General features: G+C 37.3%; 1 protein-coding gene across 7 annotated transcripts in view; it reads right to left on the reverse strand.

Moving 5' to 3' along the window:
• The window catches only part of ANKIB1 (ankyrin repeat and IBR domain containing 1), a 166,501-nt gene that overhangs the window by 22,999 nt on the left and 122,763 nt on the right, over positions 1-20,739 (reverse strand). For all 7 annotated transcript variants that reach the window (XM_036246534.1, XM_036246533.1, XM_036246535.1 and 4 more), the window contains 4 exons: positions 18,912-19,056; positions 17,351-17,517; positions 8,051-8,139; positions 1,074-1,204 (listed from right to left, as the gene is read on the reverse strand). In XM_036246534.1, coding sequence (XP_036102427.1) covers positions 1,074-1,204; positions 8,051-8,139; positions 17,351-17,517; positions 18,912-19,056 — 532 coding nt within the window. The remainder of the gene's footprint in view (positions 1-1,073; positions 1,205-8,050; positions 8,140-17,350; positions 17,518-18,911; positions 19,057-20,739) is intronic.

The following is a 20,739-nucleotide window of genomic DNA, read 5'->3' on the forward strand; positions in this document are numbered from 1 at the left end:
CAGCTGACTAATAAACACTTTAAAGCACTTTGCACAGAATGCTGTACTAGGTTTTTCTTTTTGCCTCTTAGGAAATTATTATTACTGTCTCACTCACTAAGCCAATTCCTTTGTCAATTTTATAGAAACAGACTTTTAAACATCATTGGGTAACTGTCATTATTTTTAAAGTCATAATAATAATGATCATTAATTTTAAGGTAAAAATCAAGTAATACTTAGATGTTGACATATTTTATTAAATCTTCTTAACTATTTGATTTCTTTCATATCCTAAATTACAGAAATTAAATGTTCTTCTCTCAATAATTTTAAATATTTTTTACATAAATGGCACTTACAATGAAAAGAAAAACAATTGAACTATCACTATAATTTAAAAAAATGTTCACAAGCGTAGGCATGGATTAATAAAATGTTATTACTCTAACTACAGAATATTTGTTCTAAATATGGTAGTTTCTTTCTGTGTCACCATATAAATTATTTTTCAGCCAAGTCTGTCTTCATTGGCATTTCATTTTCAATTTAGGAATGAATTACTTATTTAATTGAGAGTTTCATTAGGACACCTAAATTCTGCCTGCTACTTTGGGTACCTTTATTATACACACATCTGTATATAGACACTAAGATTTAGATTTGGATTTACGGGGATTGGCGGGGGTCAGGCTTGGGCCTTGAGTCTAAGCTATGTGCTCCAAAACAGCTTCACAAGAGATCTATACATAGTAGCGCTCCACCATCTAATACTATTATTTATACATACACAAAACTCTCTCAGGATCTTTACAGGGAAAGGTGATTGGCAGGGAAGGATTCAGGCATTTCAGACCTTCTGGCCAAATACCAGTGAATCTTTACTTTTATTTTTAACATTCACAAGGAGTGTAAAAGTAAGTAATATAAATAAATACTTAAGTTATTCAACAAAGAATGTAGAATTTTTGCAGAATCCTAGAATCCATCTGAAACTCAAAAAGATTTTTATGTTTACAACATTTCTTCTTTGGATTACCAATCAAATTAAGATTTCAATTGCAAAACATTCACAAGCTTCTTTGACTTCTTACCTTAGCACACTGCATGTGATTGCATCCCTCATTCTTCTGTATTGGAGACTTACAATTAGCACAAGGCTTGGAGTTAGTTAACAACCAGAGACAATTGGCAGCATCCTCATAAGCTTCACTAACTCCCACAACTTTGGGATATTAAGCACAAACACACAAAAAAATGATTTAGTGTACAATTGCAAGGGAAAAAAAAAACCCACAGTGTTCTTTGCAGGTTGCCTCTCAATTTTAATCACAGTATTATTATCCCACTAGGCTCTATGGCAAAAGTTTTAAACTCATTTTAAATAGCATGTTTACAGGATAAGAAGCTGTATTCCAAAAATTCTATTTAATGAAACCTGATTTAAAGGAAATGTTTCCCTAAAGGTGTGTCCAAATAAACTGGGAAAGAAATAAATCCAAAGTTTAAAGTTTAAAAAAAAAAAGCATCATGTTATTCTCTGTTTAAAATAATTGTTACCTGAAAAAAAAAATGATAGAGCCCAGCTGGTGTGGCTCAGTGGTTGACATCGACCCATGCACTAAGAGGTTGCCGGTTTGATTCCTGGTCAGGGCACATGGCCAGGTTGTGGGCTCAATCCCCAGTGGGGGGCATGCAGGAGGTGGCCAATCGGTATTTTCTCTCATCGATGTTTCTATCTCTCTCTCTCCCTCTCCCTTTCTCTTTCTCTCAAATCAATTAAAAAAAATTTTAAAAAAAGGGGGGGCGCAGGAAGGATCTTTAAAAAAAAATTATGAAAAATAAAAACCGATAGAAAGGTTACTTTAGACAATCATTTCTGAAATAGGCCAGTTATAAATGTAAATGCCATAAAGTCTTCCTCATAGTAAAAAACATGAAAATTATATTGAAATGTCAACATCGCTTTTATCCATGATTATTTCAGATAAGCTAAAGATAAACCCAATGTGACATGTCTAAAACTAAAGTTATCGCTGCCCCCAAACCTGCTCCTTTCTCTATCCCCTACCCTGGTAAAGGTATGATCCTCTACCCAGAGTCAATTCAGAAAGAGTATGATCTTGAACACACCCTTCTCTCTCGCACCCACCATGTCCCATTGATTCTAACTCTTTTTCATACCTGTTTCTCTCCATTTCTAATTTTATTGCTTTAGCTAGGGTCCTCCACACCTCTTGCCTAGACAATAAAAACAGAGAAAACCAATCTACCTCCCCAGCTCCTTCTCCTGCTCCCAAGCCCTACACAATACAGCCTAAAGAGTAATCTTTTATTTTTATTCTTTATTGTTTTGAGAAAGAGAGAGGAAGGGAGAAAGAGAGAGACAGAAACACTGATGAGAGAGAACATCAATTGGCCACCTCCTGTATGCCCCCCCTGGGGATCAGGCCCACAATGTGGGCATGTGCCCTGATGGGGAACTGAACCAGCGACCTCTTGGTGCATGGGTCCATGCTCAACCACTGAGCCACACCGGCTGGGCAACAGTAAACTCTTTAAAAATACAAATCTGCTTTAAATCTTTTAGTTGCTCACCACTGACTACAAAACAAAGTTAAATTGCTTTAACAAAGAATATAAAAGCCTTTATGACTTGGCCACTGTCTACCTGGCAAGCTTCTCCCACCCTCTGTCCCCATACCAACCTTATGCTCTCTTCATCATCTTAAACTCAATTTATTCTACTAAATTTGAGATCTGCAATTTTAAGAAATGCTGTAGTTTTTAAATATTCTAAATTTGACATTTTACATTCTATAAACTTTTCCCCCAAGTGGAGAAAGTTAGGGGCTAGAGAGAATTCTAGATGCACAATTAAAAAGTTCTTTTTTCCTGTAAGAATGTCAGTAATCAAGTTTGAATTGTTTTGTTTTCTAGCTCTACAGGCTCAGGGAAGCCCAGTTTTCTTTACTGAAAAAGATGTTGGAAAATCACTTTGGAATTACTGCAAGTGGTCTGTCCAATTAAGGCTCTGATTATACGCAGACACACTCTCAGAGGGTAGGGTAAAGGGATAGTCCTAATAGTAAAAGCAGTGGAGAAATCAGATGTTTTGAGTTTTAATGTTTAAACAGAAAAGTTACCCGATACAAATCCCTGAGGGAAGGAGGCAAAGGTCTGAGCTGACTGAGCCCTGGGAAGTGGTTCTGTACATAAACTGGAAGAGCTGAGACTAGGAGCAGCCCTCTGATGGAGCCCAGAAGTCAAGGAGGGGGCTATCTTGCACACAAGAACCCTTAAGTTTGTGCCAACAATAGCACAGAAGCTACTGCTGGTTTTCATTCTACACAGCAGAAAAAACAAACAACAACAACAACAACAACAATAAAGTAACAGCAGCAGCAATAAACTGATCTAACTTCACTCCGGTTCAAAATACACTTGGAGGATGATGGTTTGATTACGAGGTTAGTGGAGAAAATTCTGAGATAATTGGTGGAGAAAATTGGAAGGAACTTACTATACTCATGGCCAATAAGGTCAAGCTGGAGAGGTAATACCATTTATAAAGGGTATAGATAGCTGTAAAACTAGTCACCAAGTCTAATTTTGGTTTACATGTAGTGGCCTTCCTCCTTGCTTCAGCATCATCATTATTTTTAGCTCAGAGGCTCTCACATATTCTTATGATTCTATTGTCCATTGTTATAATAAATAAAGCACAGAGCCATTAAAACAAAGCAGCTGTGTGGCCTGCAACATAACAGTGTTTTTCTCCCCTCCCTGGGAGAGAATGCTAGTTCCTAACTGCATTCTAGTAGATTGCATAAAGTAAGTCATGTACAGAAAATGACTATTATTATAATAAAAACTTGAGCTGGAAAAATGCCTTCACTTCCAGTTCTCTGAACATGCTCATTTCATACATCTGCCCTTTGAACATACTGTCCTTCACACCTGCAATACTTTATCTCCCTTCAATCAACCTGGGAGTCCTCTTCACTCATACTGACTTCCATTCTCTTCCCTTCACTTTAGTTACATGTCTACTATATCTTCATCTTCTTTCCTTTATAATCTCATGTGCTTAGGTCTCTTTTCTAAGAAATACTAAGTTCATTTAATAAAATATTAGAGCATTACAGAATCTAAGACCTATTAATAGAGGCAACATGTATGAAAGTGAAAACAAAGTTGTTTTTAAAGACTGAATTCTTAAAAAGACGTTTGAATTCCATTCAATAAACATTTATTTTGTACTATGAAAAAAACCAATTTGATAATTTTATAAATTAACCATCATTTCACAGAAAATATCATTCCTGCTTCTTGCTTTGATTTAGACACATTAAAAGCAATTTCAGAACTTAAAAACAGTACCTGAACCTTTATGTGGAATTTATTCTTTGAACTGATCTCGGTTTATTTTCTAATAGTTTTTTTCATTAATTAGATTTTGTTGCTCTGAGTATCATAATTCAATAATTTTGGAAAACTGGGCATAAGGGAGAAATCTTTCTCATGAATCTACAAGTTTGAAAATGTTTATGCCAGATAAGAGATCATAAGCCAAAGTAATATGAAAACTCAATAGAGCATTTAACCATAGTTCTCTTTTTTTTAGTATTATTTTTATATATTTAATGATGATGTTCTTCTTAAGTATTATACCTGGCCTATTAATGTTTGCTTTAAGCCTCACCCTAAACTTCATAAACTTAAGTGGCCATTTTAATAGTCTACTGGTCAACACCTTTCAGTGGAAGGACAGTGAGAAAACTCCCGGGTTTTTCTTAGCAGCTGGGAATATGCTCTGCAACCCTGGCCTTGTCTCCTCTGGTAGACACTTCTCAGGCATCCTTAGTCTCTTGCCTTTTATCCAATTTTCTAAAATTTCTTCCTGTTTCTGAATTAAAACCCTATTTGGAACTTTTTGAGGTGATCTTCAGTTTTTAATTTGAGGTCTCCCTATCTCTGACTGTCAGAAGTAACCAAGTATATATCATGTATACCATTTTCTAGTTCTATTACATTTTCTTCCTCATTATCAGGGTTACTATCACACATAAGGATATTTTGTCACAGTGCTACCAATAATCTGGACTTACTGGCCAGGTCATTTTCCCTCTCCTTCCTAATAAAACCTTATTAGTGGATAATGGAATAATTGATCCAACCTGGAAACTGTAAGGGATAACTGAAAATAATCACCTATTTAAAATACTTACTTTACATCTCTAATGACACTTCTGGCCATTTTCTTTTCTTTTTAAAAAAAAATTTTTTTCTTTATTGATTTTAGAGGGAGAGGGAGAGGGAGAGATAGAAACATCGATTGGCCGCCGCCTGCATGCCCCCCACTGGGGATCAGGCCCACAGCCTGGGCATGTGCCCTGACCGGGAATCGAACTGGCAACCTCTTGGTACATGGGTTGACACTCAACCAGTGAGCCACACCAGCTGGGCCAGCCATTTTCTATTAAAGAATTAAATAACACACTGTACTAATTACTTTCTGTGGTATATTAACTCTTTTAGGCAACTATTAAGTACCCTCAATTTTCAACTTAATATGACATCTTAACTCTCCAGCATACACCTTTCCTCTCCCACCTGCACTGCCTCTCTCTTATTCAAGCCCTCACATTCTCTTACCTGGACATTCTAAAGTTGTCTCAGAAACAGCATTCTTACCTAGTGTTTCAATAGTCCCTAATTCATCATCCACATCTCTGCCCAAGTAATCTTTCTTTCTTTTTAAATTTATTTTTATTATTAATTTTTGTTACAGATGTTTCTCCTCCCCCCCCCCCCCAAACACCCTCCTTCCAATCCTGCCCCACCTCACAGCATTGTTGTCTATGTCCATTGGTGTGCACATATGCATATATGCATATAAATTCTTTGGTTTATCTCTTCCCTTCTGCCCACCCCACTCCTCTGAGGTTTGTCAGTCTGAATCCTACTCTTTTCTATGTCTCTGGATCTATTTTGTTCATCAGCTTATTTTATTCATTATACCAAGTGATCTTTCTAAGTGAGCATCTTCGGTTATCACTCTTCTACTCAAAACTCCTTATCTCTCCCCTTCAGTCTACTCTTCCTAGTCCTCTATCTTGATAAAAATATCTCTGATAATGCCACTTCCCTACTTTCAAAAATATTTTTTATGGCTTATTATGTTACTAAGATAAATTCAGACAATTTGGCAAGAACCCTCTCAATTTGGCAACACCCACTTTTCCAGCCTCATCTCCTGCAGTTTTCTCCCATGGACATTAACTTTAAGTTCCATAGACACGTTGGAAAAAAAATGTAGGTATGTGGACAATAGCAAGCCATCTCTAATAGAAATATACATGTTTTTAGGTGTCAGAAGCAGGAAAAGAGAGCAAAATCCAACTGTGTTGTCATGTTTAAAAGTGATAATGTTATTAATCTATTTATGGAACTCACACACATATACAGACCCATATATATCAGAACAGGGAAAATGGGTGGGTGTCAAGAGAGCAATGGCAAGCTATATCTGGCTTACAACAGAGAGACATGATGAATTTGGGGAAAAGGAACAATCTATACAGGTGTTACTGATTTGGGAAGTGCCTAGCACATAGCAGGTACTCAAAAATGTATTTGTTGATTGAATGATGAATGTACAGGACAGAAATACTTAATCAGACCTCACCATTAAATATCCTGAGATTATCCACTTCCCTTTGCTCCTTGATAAGGGCCATGAGCCTTCTAATCATGTGAAAGAGATCTCCCTCGTTAGCATTAATAAACTAGTATTATGGTTTACATAGTAGTCTCTTCTCCATGGTCTGAATAACCGAGTTGGTGCACAAAACGGACCTCATGAACCTGAAATGCTGAGGACTAACGCTCAGACCATGGTATATTTCCTGACATAATACAAGCCAGCCAGTCTCTCCTAGTGTCACTTCAGCTGCAGATATGCTAAAACCCACTAACAACTCACTGCCTTCAGGAAGATTCTTTGACAACACCCCTGCAACCTGATTTAGTTGTTCTTGTTTTTGTACTCTCATCTTTACTCAACTATACAGGGTGGGGCAAAGGTAGGTTTACAGTTGTGTTGGAGGAAGCTGGTTGCCACTCACAAGACCCCAACCAGGGCCGGGGACAAACTGCAACCGAGGTACGTGCCCTTAGGGGGAACCGAACCCGGAACTCTCTGGTCCGCAGGTAGACGCTCTAACCACTGAGCCAAACCGGCCAGGGCCACTGAGTGAATTCTTAATCCTGATTTGCAACACCTCAAATTAACTCCATTATCTAAAAAGTGAAGGAAAAAAACCCTAAATTAATTTTAATTTAATTTAAAATAATTGCTATAAAGAAAATAATTGCCATAAAACACTTCAGGGGATAAAAAGTATTATAAAGCAGATATATTTACTTGTTAAATGCGGAACTTCTATTAGGAAGGCTAATTTAAACCCACTGTGTTTACCAGGTCTGTGCCCTGTGTCACTCAACAGAATGTGCTAGTTTCCTCATCTGTAAAATGGGATTAGTAATATCAATCTCATAGCATTTCTGTGAGAATTAACAGAGATACTGTATTTATAGAAATCTCAGTAAAAATAATTATTGACATGGCATTTAATATAAGTAAGTCTATAGAACCAGATTAGCAAGAAATTAACTTGTCTTCTCCACTGGAAGCTTCCAGGGAAATAAGAAGCTTCCTCTCACTACAGATCTCATGTTTTTCCCATAAAGTACAGAGAAGTTAGTTGGCCCACCCCAGGATTACAGGGAAGGCTGTAGGAGCCTAAAATGAGACTCCTGTTTACCCTGCCTATCTTGTTAGTTTGGAAAATAAGTCAGCTAGAAACACGAAACCTGTCTATGATTCCCTCTTGCAAAAACCTGTCATCTCCAAAAGGATGCTGATTAAAGGGGTGATGTTAAACAGGGAATCTCCAGCATGAACAAACTTGAAAACTTCTGTATGAAGACTTTAAGAAATATGACCACATTATCTTTTGTATGCTATTAGAAAATATGTAGCACAGCCATCTAAAATTCCTCTTACGTTCTTCTGGTTTCATTTCAGTAATTTTTTGTAGCCAATTTTTCCATGTTTGGCAGTCACAAGGCTCATGTGCTTCACCAAGGCACTCCCTAAAGAGGAAAACATAGAAAAGGCAATTTAAAAAATCTGCTTCATCAACATCAGGGTAAAAGAATAGGTGGAAAGTAACTCTTGCAATTTTAAAGTTGAGAAAACTGAGGCACAGTGACTACTGAGATGAAGTATTTCAAGAGAGGAATTGAAAATGTGATTTCAAAGCTTAATACCATCAGGTCAGTTTCTTTTTTAATTACTATATTCATTTACATATTTTTAAAAATTCCAAATAGATTACCTAATATTTATAATTTAGTTTTGCATGCCTTATGAGCTATCAAGTATAAAACATTTTTATCAATTAGGGTCTTCCCTCACTAATACTTTAAATCCTTGCAACTGAAAGTGTTTTTCCCTGGCTAGTAGCATTGCCTTTACTCAGGAGCTTGTTAAGCATGCAGAAAAGCAGGTGCCACTAGATCGAATGATTAGAATATGTATTTTATCAATATTATCATGTGATCCTTCTGCATTGTATTTTACTTTAATTTTTTATTTACTGATTTGAGAGAGAGATTTGTTGTTCCACTTATTTTTTTAATCCTCACCTGAGGATATTTTTCCATTTATAATCAGATAGAGTGGGAAGGGGAGAGAGAAAGCGAGAGAGAAACATCAATGTGAGAGAAACATATCGACAGGTTGCCTCCCCCATGAACCTCGCCGGACTGGGGAGATAAACTGCAACCAAGATATGTGCCCTTGACTGGAATCAAACCTGTGACTCACAGGTCCATGAGACGACGCTCTAACTGCTGAGCCAAACTAGCCAGGGCTGTTCCACTTATTTATGTATTCATTGTTTATTTCTTGTATGTGCTGCCCTGACTGGAGATGGAACCTGCCACCTTGGAGTATCAGGACAATGCTCTAACCAACTGAGCCAACTGAAGGTCAGGGCCCTTCCGCATCTTAAAGTTTGAGAAGTACTGTTTTATACTATATTTGTGTCATTATTTTTACCTCTGAATCTCAAAGTAACAGCTAGCACAATCTAACTTACTTTTGAGTTGCAATTTTCTGTTTCATTGGAATTTGGCAAATTTTGATTTAAATAATTAAAAACATATCAATTTATCATTTGTAAGTTAATTTTCTATTCTTTCTATTGATATATAAAAATCAAACATTAAAAAGGGCCTAACAGCTCTGGCCGGTTTGGCTCAGTGGTTAGGGCGTCGGCCCGCGGACCAGAAAGCTCCAGGTTCAGTTCCCGCTGGGGGCACGTACCTCGGTTGCAGTTTGTCCCCGGCCCTGCTTGGTTATGCGGGTGGCAGCCACTCGATGTGTCCCTTTCACGTTGATGTTTCTCTCTCTCTCTCTCTTCCTCCCACTCTATCTGAACAAATGGAAAAATGTCCTCGGGTGAGGATAAAAAAAAAAAGGGGGGGGGGCTAACGTGCCCTGACTGTTTTGCTCCATGGTTAGAGCATCGGACCTCGGACCTCAAACTGCTGCAGGTTCAATTCCCGGTCAAGGGCATGTACCTGGGGTTCAGGTTTGCTCCCTGGCCCCAGTAGAGGTTGTGGGGGAGGGAACCAATTGATTTGTTTCTCTCACATCAATATTTCTCTCTCTCTTTCAAAAAGATAAAAAATAAATACAAAGGGTCTAACGCATTTACAAATATGACTTGTTTTAATTCAATATGATACAACATTCTGTAGTACAAAGGTAATTATTACAGTTAACAACAAACTATCATTTTTGAGGGAGAAAAATCCAATCTGCTGGTGCCATCATTATTATTTTAAAATAACTATTTAAATAAAGATCTTATTTGCAAAGTTTGTTTAAGAAGACACACCTGCCCTGGCCAGTTGCTCTGTGGTTAGAGCATCGGCCCTCGGTCCAGGGAGATCCGAGTTTGGTTCCTGCTAAGGGCATGTACCTCAGTTGCAGTTTGTCCTTGCCCTGGTTGGGGACGTGTGGGTGGCAACCATTCTATGTGTCTCTCTCACATCAATGTTTCTCTCTCTCTTCCTCCCTCTCGCTCTATCTGAAGATGAATGCAAAAGTGTCCTTAGGTGAGGATAAAAAAATAAAAATAAAGTAAAAATAATGGGCTCTGACACACCTACTGACTCAGGTAGAGTCTTACAAACTAAAAAGTAACATTTCACTATATTAAAAATACATCAATTAGCCTGGCCTGTATGGCTCAGTGGATTGAGCATCATCACATGGACTGAGAGGTCCTGGTTCGATTCCCAGTTGGAGCACATGCCTGGGTTGTGGGATTGATCCCCAGCAGGGGGTGTGCAGGAGGCAGCTGATCAATGTTATTCTCTCACTGATGTTTCTATCTCTCTCTCTCTCCCTTTCCCTCTCTCTAAAAAAATCAATAAAAACATTAAAAAAAAAATCAATTCACCCAGCTGGTGTGGCTCAGTGGTTGAGTGTCGACCCATGCACCAAGAGGTTGCTGGTTTGATTTCCGGTCAGGGCACATGCCCAGGTTGTGGGCCAAATCCCCAGTGTGGGGCATGTAGGAGGCAGCCAATCAATGTTCTCTCTCTTATTGATGTTTCTCTCTCTTTTTCCTCTCCCTTCCCCTTTCTTTAAAATCAATAAAAAACATTAAAAAAAAAAAAATATCAATTCTACTTCATAGAAGGTGTGGGCAAAGAGAAACCCTGTGCATTGCTGGTAGGAATGTAAAGTGATGCAGCTGCTAAGGGAAACAGTTTGGTGGTTCCTCAAAATGTTAAACACAGAATTAGCACATGATCTAGCAATTCCACTTCTAGCTATATACCTAAAAGAATTGAAAGCAAGGACTCATACTCCTCTTTACACCAATGTCCATAACAGCATTATTCACAATAGCTAAAAGATGGGAACAATCCAAGTGTCCATCAACAGAAGAATAAATAAAATATGCTATCTATATACACACAACGGAATATTAGCCAGCAATAAAAAAAAAAAATTCTGACATATGCTATATACACAATGTAATATGGATGAATCTTGAGACATTAGAGATATTATGCTAAGTGAAACAAGCCAGACACAAAAGAACAAATATTGTATGATTCCACTTACATTAAATATTTAGAATAGGGGAATTCATAGATTCATAAAGTAGAATGGTGTTTATCAGTGGATGAAGGGGAAGAAGGATGGAGAATTTTTGCAAAATGGTTACAGTTTCTATTTGGGAGGATGAAAAAGCTCTGAAAATGCACAACATTATGAATGTACTTAGTACCACCGAATTGTATACTTAAAAATGGTTTAAAGGAAAAAACAAAAGCACCACTTTGAAAGTAATTTAGTTTACTTAAACTCCTGACATCACCAAATCTGGTATTTGGAAAATCTTTTCTGTAAATGCAGTTTCATAGAGTTCCTTAGTAACTCAGTGGTAACTTAACAGTCATTCAAAAAATATTGGGTTGATTAAAAATGAAAGCTGATATATCAGCTTTACTTTAGTACATATGAAAATCAACTCTGCTTTCCAGAAAAAGAGATATCTGTAATAACTGTTAATTTTAAATTGGCACATATATTACCATATACTAGTGTTAGAAATATACCACAGATCTAGGAACAGTGTTCCCATATGGTGCTTGAGAATATATGTAGGAATACAGAATTTGTATTCCTTATGATGCATTTAAAACAAAAATTAAGTTATTGAATAGCCTTATATATCTGCAGTACCTAAAACTAAACAAATGAGGTCAATGAAATAAATTATTTCCATTAAGTTTAAGATTTCCTCCCCTGGAAATTAAATAACATATTCAATATTTTTCCCCTAGTAGAATCAATAGCAATATGATTGGCTCTGTTGTTAGAACATTTTCTGACAGAAAATAATCACTGGGAGCAGGAGGTTTTGGGGGAGGAAAGCCCAATGTTTTCAAATAAAGTCTGGAAATACAAATGCCACTTCTACAAAAGTCCACAACTGCTCATCAGTATGCTTGACTTTCTGAAGTTGTGTTGCATTAGAAAGCAACAGAAGGTTTCCTTTTCTAGAACCTCAGAGGGACACAGACCTACTGCTTCCTCGGGTGCTAGCCCCATCAGTAAGATCACTTCTGAATATTATAACTGGTTGGCACTAGTTCCCAATACAATGCTAAGAGTGGGTATAAAAAGGAGAAGCTTATAAATAAAGAAGCTAGAGCAAGGGCTATAAATTAGAAAGAGCTAGAGGTTGCCATTTAATACTATTAAAGATCTTTGAAAATGGAGGCACCTGAAAAAAAACCTTAACTTCTTACAATGCTACCAGATTGATAGGTGGTTGATGATCTGGATTATCACTGTGTGATAATCTCAGAGGCTGTTCTGAGAGAAGTAATGAAGATACTGGAATGTTCTCAGGTACTTGAAACCTAAATTCCTGGAGAAAGTTTTAACCTAGACATCAATGGCTGGTGACAAGTATTCTGACAGACATGGTACCTGCTGTTGAGATCGCACCTCAAAATGTCACAAAAAACAAGTGAATAGGAAGGGGAGGAGTTTTGGCAGAGTCAACAGAAATTTAGAGAAACTAACAGAGTGGGTTCATTCAGGGAAAAGGTGCCTGCAAGAAATTATGAAAAAAAAATGGTTGTCAAACCTAAAATCCTTAATTCTGTCCATATATGATGGTTAACTAGTATCAAGAGACCAAGGGATGACCCTCTCCTTGAAAATGTGTCAATATGGCCCTGGCCGGTTTGGCTCAGCGGTTAGAGCATTGGCCTGTGGTCCAGAGAGACCCGGGTTCGGTTCCCGCTAAGGGCATGTACCTCAGTTGCAGTTTGTCCCTGGCCCTGGTTGGTCGTGCAGGTGGCAGCCACTCGATGTGTCCCTTTCACGTCGATGTTTCTCTCTCTCTCTCTCTCTTCCTCTCTCTCCCTCCCACTCTATCTGTGCAAAAAATGGAAAAATGTCCTCGGGTGAGGATAAAAATAAAAAAAAAAAGAAAAAAGAAAATGTGTCAATATGCACAATCAATGGCAGAAAAGTAAAAAAAGGACAAAAGTGAACAAATTCAGCATGTTTTGCAGCAGGCCGTGGTAGAGGCAGTGAGCACCGGGGCGGTGAGTGGCACTGCTTTTACTACGTGAGTGCTGTTTTAAGTTTTACATAGTGTTTGGTATGATTTGATAGACTATGTTTTGGATCTGGGAACACTATAAATTTTCCATATATATTAATGGTAACTGCTTCTTCACTTTACATCATTTCCACTTATTCTGCTTATGAAAGGTTTCATAGGAATGATCTACTTTAGGGTAGCAGGGTAACCTGTATTTAGATGGGTATGCTACTTTGTATAGAAGACACGATATGTATATATTTTTTATTCTCACCCAAGGACATTTTTGCATTTATCTTCAGATAGAGTGGGAGGGAGAGAGAGAGAAACATCGATGTGAGAAAGACACACAGACCAGTTGCCACCCACACGACCCCAACCGGGGTTAGGGACAAACTGCATCCGAGGTACGTGCCCTTAGCCAGAACCGAACCTGGGACTCTCTGGTCCATGGGCCGACACTCTAACCGCTGAGCCAAACCAGCCAGGGCACAAGATATATTTAAACAGGGTCTTATGATTGATGTCTATCAAATAAACAGCATCCTGTTTTCATTCCTGGCCTATAAAGAGTTGGGGAATGTTCTGTTAGCTGGAAGGACTCTGATCCTTAAACAGCTAAACACTGCCAGTCTGGAAAAATCTTTTTTTCCGGAACCAGAGCTATTGAGCTAAGGGTTTGAGACTGATTTTGCAAGAGAAGATGAAACTCAACTATTAGATCCACAAACAAGGACAACCTCATTTATTTTGCCCAGTGGACCTTTAAAGAGTCCCTTTGTCTGTGAAGGCTATGGAGAAGGAGATGAAGCATGAAACTATTGCTTTAACTCAATCAAGATGCACTATCCTAATAAAGGAGTACGTGTTACCAAAATCCTTATCCTGGGTATTGGAGGAAAACAGAACGAGCTGATGACAATGTTAATGGCAAGACATTCACTTTCAAAGTTTTCCCACATACTTAACAAGTCTGCACGTTGTACTCTAATTCACTGGAGAGTTAAGAAGACTGGAAACCTGATACTGTGATTTCTTGCCAGGTGTGTTACTATGATTCAAACCTTCCTATCAGGGGTTTAAATTGGTTTCATTGTGGTGGTAACACAAGTTTTCTTTGCATAGTTTCAGTAAATAAATGCTCCACAGCTGCATGATATGTTAAAGACCTAACCATTTTATTATTTAGAATATTCTTGCCAGCCGATTTTAAGAATAACTGTAAAATATGTTTGATTTCTATGGATTTAGAAGAAATGAATTCCAAGTAAGTTTCTCAATTTCCAAGTAAGACACTGGTATTTAAAGAGACCAGGAAACATTCAGAGCTGACACAAGAGAGAAATGACCATATATCAGTTAATTTTGAGTTCTTCTCCTCACAGATTAAGAATTTTGTGGCCAAGAAGTATTTCTGACAACAAATCTTTAAAGAGTTAACTCAGAGAAGAAAGACTGTGTCAGTTCAGAGGGCAAAGTAGTAGCATGTTCTACTTAAAAACAACAACAACAAAAGAGACAACAATAGAGGAAAGAGGCCATTGGCTCAAGTGAGAGTCCATCCAATACTGCCCAGATGAGACAAACTGTAGTCATACAGGCTGGGGGAGAAAGCGTTCCACGTTGAGCTATGAGCTATGAAGGATCCAGAACTGGTTGGTGAACAATTTATAATAGAAAGGGCAATCTTGTGGTGGGAAGGGAAATAAATGCCTACTCCTACTTCCCTCTAACAATGAGTACATTCAGTTATCCTCAGGCAGACATCTCTTGGGGGTGACTCTCAACTGATCCTGTCACATGCTGTTCTTAAAAAGAAGAAATTATTACTGCCATTTCTTGTGGTTTTTGTAATCATCTTTGGAGAATATTTCTGAGCTTTTTGGGGAAAAGAAAAAACAAACCCAGAATTACATGCCTTTATTTTATGAAGATCTCTCTTGCAAAGCTTCCTTTTGCATGCAGCAGATTTTGCTTCTCTTTAAAACACTAGAGAAGGGCAGAAGTTTACTTAGAATTTCTTTTTTTAAATTTTTGGAATTTCTGATTACAGGGAAAGCTCTACTATAGGAATAAAAACAGGAAGTTATGAATGTAAAATTAAGAATGTGGCTATGTTCCAATAAACCTTTTGTTTTCAAAAATTAGTGTGGACAGTAGTTTGGTGACACCTGACCTGGAATTTAGTGCTATATATATGTTGGCAAGCAAAGAACTATGTTTAATGATAATGGTAATGAGGGTAAGAAACAGATCTTTCAGGGTTGAAATATTTTACTTATTATTAAAAACAATTTTTTTCCTTTATTGATTTTGGAGAGAGAGGAAGGGAGAGGGGGAGACAGAAACATCGATGAGAGAGAACATTGGCCGCTTCCTGCATGCCCCCCACTGGGGATCAGGCCCACAACCTGGGCATATGCCCTGACCAGGAATCTAACCAGTGACCTCGTGGTGCATGGGCTGATGCTCAACCACTGAGCCACACCAGCCAGGAGAGGGTAGAAATATTTTATTTTTATTATGCCTTTTTACTATCTAGTAGTTCTACAATTTGATTTTGGTTTCTTTTTTTCCTCTTTCTCTTTCTTTCTCATTCATTCATTCATTCCTTCATTTTTAATCCTCACCCAAGGATACTTTTCCATTTATCTTCAGATAGAGTGGGAGGTGGGGAGAGAGAGAGAAAAACATCGATGTGAGAGAGACATGTCAATTGGTTGCCTCCTGCACGAACAATCAGGGCTGGGGACCGAACTGTAACCCAGGTACGTGCCCTTGACTGGAACTGAACCCGCGACTCGTTGGTCCACAGGCCGACACTCTAACCGCTGAGCCAAACCAGCCAGGGCTTAATTTTGGTTTCTAATAAATAGATAAGTAAAGAGTATAGTATTATATTCATCTAAAGTGTATCCTTGCACATGTGATAAATCTGTAAATGAGCAAAAAGCAGAACAAACATTATTTCTTTTTTTGATCATTTAATTAAATAAAACAAAAATTAATTATCATTGACTCTAAGTCAGAATGCTGATGTCAGACAAACGTATAGTTACATACCAACCATTACTGATTTATCATCAGTTTATACTTATCGAGTACTTACCAGGTGCTGGAAATTAAACAAAGACCCACAAAGTAGTTCCTAACTAGAACTGGGCATTAGAATCATCTAAGAGTTTTTTGGAGCCCCACTCCAAAACTTACTAAATCACAAGTCTCCTTACTGGGGTTTGGGATGAAAATTTGGAAAAGTTGCCCTTGCTGGGTTGCTCAGTTGGTTGTGGGTCATCTGTACACCAAAAGGTTGTGAGTTCGATTCCCAGCAAGGGCGTGTATGGGAGGCAAATGATCGATGTTTCTCACACACTCTAAAATCAATTAAGAAATTTTGGAAAAGTTGTCTTAGTAATTCTGATGGTTAAGAATCGTTGCTAGAGACTTTTATTTTAAGGAAAAACGTGAAACTCTAAACATTTTCTAATCAAATTAGCAATTTGATATTAGTGCATGAATTCTGGAATCAAACGGAGCTGGGCACTAATCCCACTTCTGCCATTTTCTAGCTCCATCACCCTGGACAACTTCTCTGAGCCTGTGTTTCTTCATCTGTAAAATGGGTAAAATAACAGCACTCAACTCATAGCAAAGCTGGGAGAACTCAAAATATCAAAATATTTGGCACAGTACCTGGCACATATCAAGCACAAAATAAATGTAAACTCAATACACATTTGTTAATTAATAAGAATGATATTAAACACTACAATTTAAAGGCCTGGTTGAGCCCTAGTTGGTTTGGCTCAGCGGTTAGAACGTTGGCCTGCGGTCCAGAGAGACCCGGGTTCCCGCTAAGAGCACGTACCTCGGTTGCAGTTTGTCCCTGGCCCTGGTTGGGTCATGCAGGTGGCAACCACTCGATGTGTCCCTTTCACGTCGATGTTTTTCTCTCTCTCTCTGTTCCTCTCTCTCCCTTCCACTCTACCTGAACAAAAAATGGAAAAATGTCCTCAGGTGAGGATTAAAAATAAATAAATAAATAAATAAATAAATGCATGCATGCATGCATGCATGCCTGGTTGAAGGTACAAGTTCTCTTTAAAGACTATTAGAAAGGTGATAAGGGTAATTCCAACTTGTCTTATACTGACCAGCAGAAGAGGTGTCCTTTTCCACAGTCCACAGCAGGAGCTCTGAGCAGGGGGAAGCTGAGTGTATCAGACCCAGATGCATTTGACCCTTGTTTTGTTAGTCTGACTGCTCTTTCACAGCCTGGAGTAGGACACCATTTAATGGCAGGATTATTTTCAACGAAGGCCTGTTTAAACAGCAATAACAAAACACAACAAAAAATATTTTAACTCTAAATTTTAATACAGAGTGTGTTCCTATGTCAATTTACTTTAAAGCCAGGGGAAAAAAAAGAGTGAACTAATAAACAAGGAGCAGTCTGTCTCAGAATACTTAAAATAGTACTGGAAAGTATAAAACAACTTAAAAAAAAAAGTATAATTGGCATACACTATTGTATTAGTTTCAGGCATACAACAGTGATTTGACATCTGTGATGACTACCACGACAATTCTAGTAACCATCTGTCACCTTAAAAAGTTGACTATATTCCTTATGCTGTACATCCCTGTAACTTAATTATTTTATAAGTGGAAATTTGCATCTCTTAGTGCCTTTCACATTTTTCACTCATCCCCCTAACCCCTTCCTCTCTTGCAACCATAAGTTTGTTCTCTGTATCTATAAATCTGTTTCTGTTTTGTTTTGCTTGCTATTTTGTTTTGACCTTGAGATTCCACACTTAAGTGAATTCATCAAACAACTTAGTAAGAAGGAAAGAAGTGGCAATTACCTAGTAATGACATGATTTTTTAAATTTACATTTTCTTTAATCTAAAAACCAGGATGATGATGATGATAAAGTAAAAATGCAATTATTCACACAGAAAATGTACAATTTAGAAATGTTTTCTCATACAATGTGCCACTTTTCTGATGAACATAACTATAAACAGAATCTTATATGTGATTATTAGTTGCATTAGAACAGTAAATGTCTAAATGGCATCCTAATAATATATAAATCAAATTATGATGCTTTCTATCTAAAGAAACAGAACTTTTAAAAAGTCTACATACTAGGGTTTGGAACATAAACCATCTGCGCAAAACACTGAAAATGAACTTGTAACCATACAAGAAAGAAACTTGCATATGCTTCTGAACAACTCCTAAATAAAAATTAAAAAAAAAAGATACAATAAACAGTATAATTCATTATATAAAACTATTACTTGAAACTAAAAGAAAACCCCATAAATTTCTAAGTTGATAATACTTATTTCTAAGTATTTATTTTAGGAGTATAAAATATAATATCTTTTGGAAAACTTAAAGTAGCTACTATCTACTTTGAACATTATCTTGATCAATCAGTTATAAAAGTACAACAGGCAAATCAGTAAATAGTTCTGAGCAATAGTTTTATTTCTTTTGGTAAACTACTACCTTAGCTTTTCAGTTTTGCTTCTTTCATGATTATAAAATAATGCTTTTGCTTAAAACTGTAATTAATGCTACTATTCCTTTATGAAATTTTTATGAGTTTTCACAAGTGAAACAGAAATATTTAATAAAATCAGTTGAATAGGTTTCATAAAATTAAAGTTATGTAACTGGACAGATAATTGCCAGCATACCTTAATATCAAACTGTAGATATCGTTTGTCCATCTCCTTAGAAACTACACTTTCTATGATATCCACAGGTACAAGTTGGAAGCAATCATATGCAGGGCAGAAAATGTTGTGAGCTTCACCTTCTTGAATTTTCAGATTCAAAAACCTATTAAAATTATCAATTGATAGAAAATGGGCAAAGATAAAATTTATTTATAGAGTCTAAGAATTTTTTTCCTTATGCTGAATTTTCTGTTAGAATATAATCAAAATAACACCAATGAACCAAGTATGGAATATCAACTGTAACACACTGATTCATGTAATTCACAAACACTGAACACTTACTACTTGCCCACCCATTCATTATACATATGAATATATACACACGCACGTATTTGTATGTTTTATATGTTTTTAACATGTTCTTGTTTCACTTCATCTTCTATAAAAACTTGAGACAATATATTTATTTAACATTAAAAATTCAGAAAGGAGTGGTTTAGAGAGGTCATATTCAATTCTCAATATTCTACACCCTTAAACAAAAGGGAGCAATCCTAAAAAATGAGACCAGGCACAATTCAAAGAGTAACGTTATGTGACAGCAATAAAATATAGCACCTTTGTGAAGAATAGGTTTTCTGCTTATACTTCATTTAGAGAAATACTAAAATGAATTTCACGTCCTACTCTAGGGACACTAGTTGAGGTTGTAGGAAAAGACATCCTGGAAAGTGGCAGGAATCCAGCCCAAGGTGAACTAAGTGGCTAAGAACAGAATTTTGAGTTAGAAAATTCCAGGCCTACCACTAACAAGTTATATAATCTTTAACAACTTATTTTAACTGTTCTGGACCTCAGTTTTACTATCTGTAAAATGAAAATAATTTGCCCTGGCCGGTTTAGCTCAGCGGTTAGAGTGTCGGCCCACAGACTAGAGATTCCCGGGTCAGTTCCCGCTAATGGCATGTACCTTGGTTGCAGTTTGTCCCTGGCCCCGGTTGGGGTCCTGTGAGCGGCAGCCACTTGATGTGTGTCTCTCTCTCTTCATCCCTTCTCTCCCTCCCACTCTTATCTGAAGATAAATGCAAAAATGTCCACAGGTGAGGATAACAAAAAAAAAAGAGGAGATAATTTACCCCCAAGCTAATTCTTAATCATTTGGCCAGCTCTGGGACTTGCAGTAAGCATCTATCTATCTATCATCTATCTATCTATCTATCTATCTATCTATCTATCTATCTATCTATCTATCTATCTATCTATCTACTATCTATCTGTCTCTTTATCTCTCTCCAATGGCTCTTACCCTTGGCACAATTAACATGCTCAAATTTTTCCCATCCTGAAAACCTTTCTCAACCAAATGGCCATTTTTAGTTCCACTTTCCTTTCCTTTCACACTGAAATATGTTGACAAAATTAGTTTACGATGATTTGTCATTCCTTACTCAAGGCCATCCCTTTCACTTCTAAACCTGCAACACTCTGGCTTCTATCACCTCTTCATTGAATGACCAGGTCTCAACATGGCCATTAAGACCACCCATTAGCCTAAACTAGTTAAGACTTCTCAGTTTTTATTCACTTTGACTTCTCTAGAGCATCAGACACTATTGAACAGTTTTTTCATTCAGATTCTCTCTGGCTCCCTGAACTTTTAAACTTTTTTCTTGGCATTCTTCTTACCTCTGGTTGCTCCTTGTCCATCTTTTCCACTAGTGCCTTTACTGTCCTGCTCACTTATATCTTCCTGTTCCCTAGGGTTTTCATGTCAAAACCCTTTCCTTCCCACTCCATACCCCTAACATAAACTACCACCTGTACGCTAACTAGTCTGAAATTT

Source organism: Molossus molossus, unplaced genomic scaffold (genome assembly GCF_014108415.1).
Source record: "Molossus molossus isolate mMolMol1 unplaced genomic scaffold, mMolMol1.p scaffold_m16_p_7, whole genome shotgun sequence".
NCBI classification, from domain to species: Eukaryota; Metazoa; Chordata; class Mammalia; order Chiroptera; family Molossidae; genus Molossus; species Molossus molossus.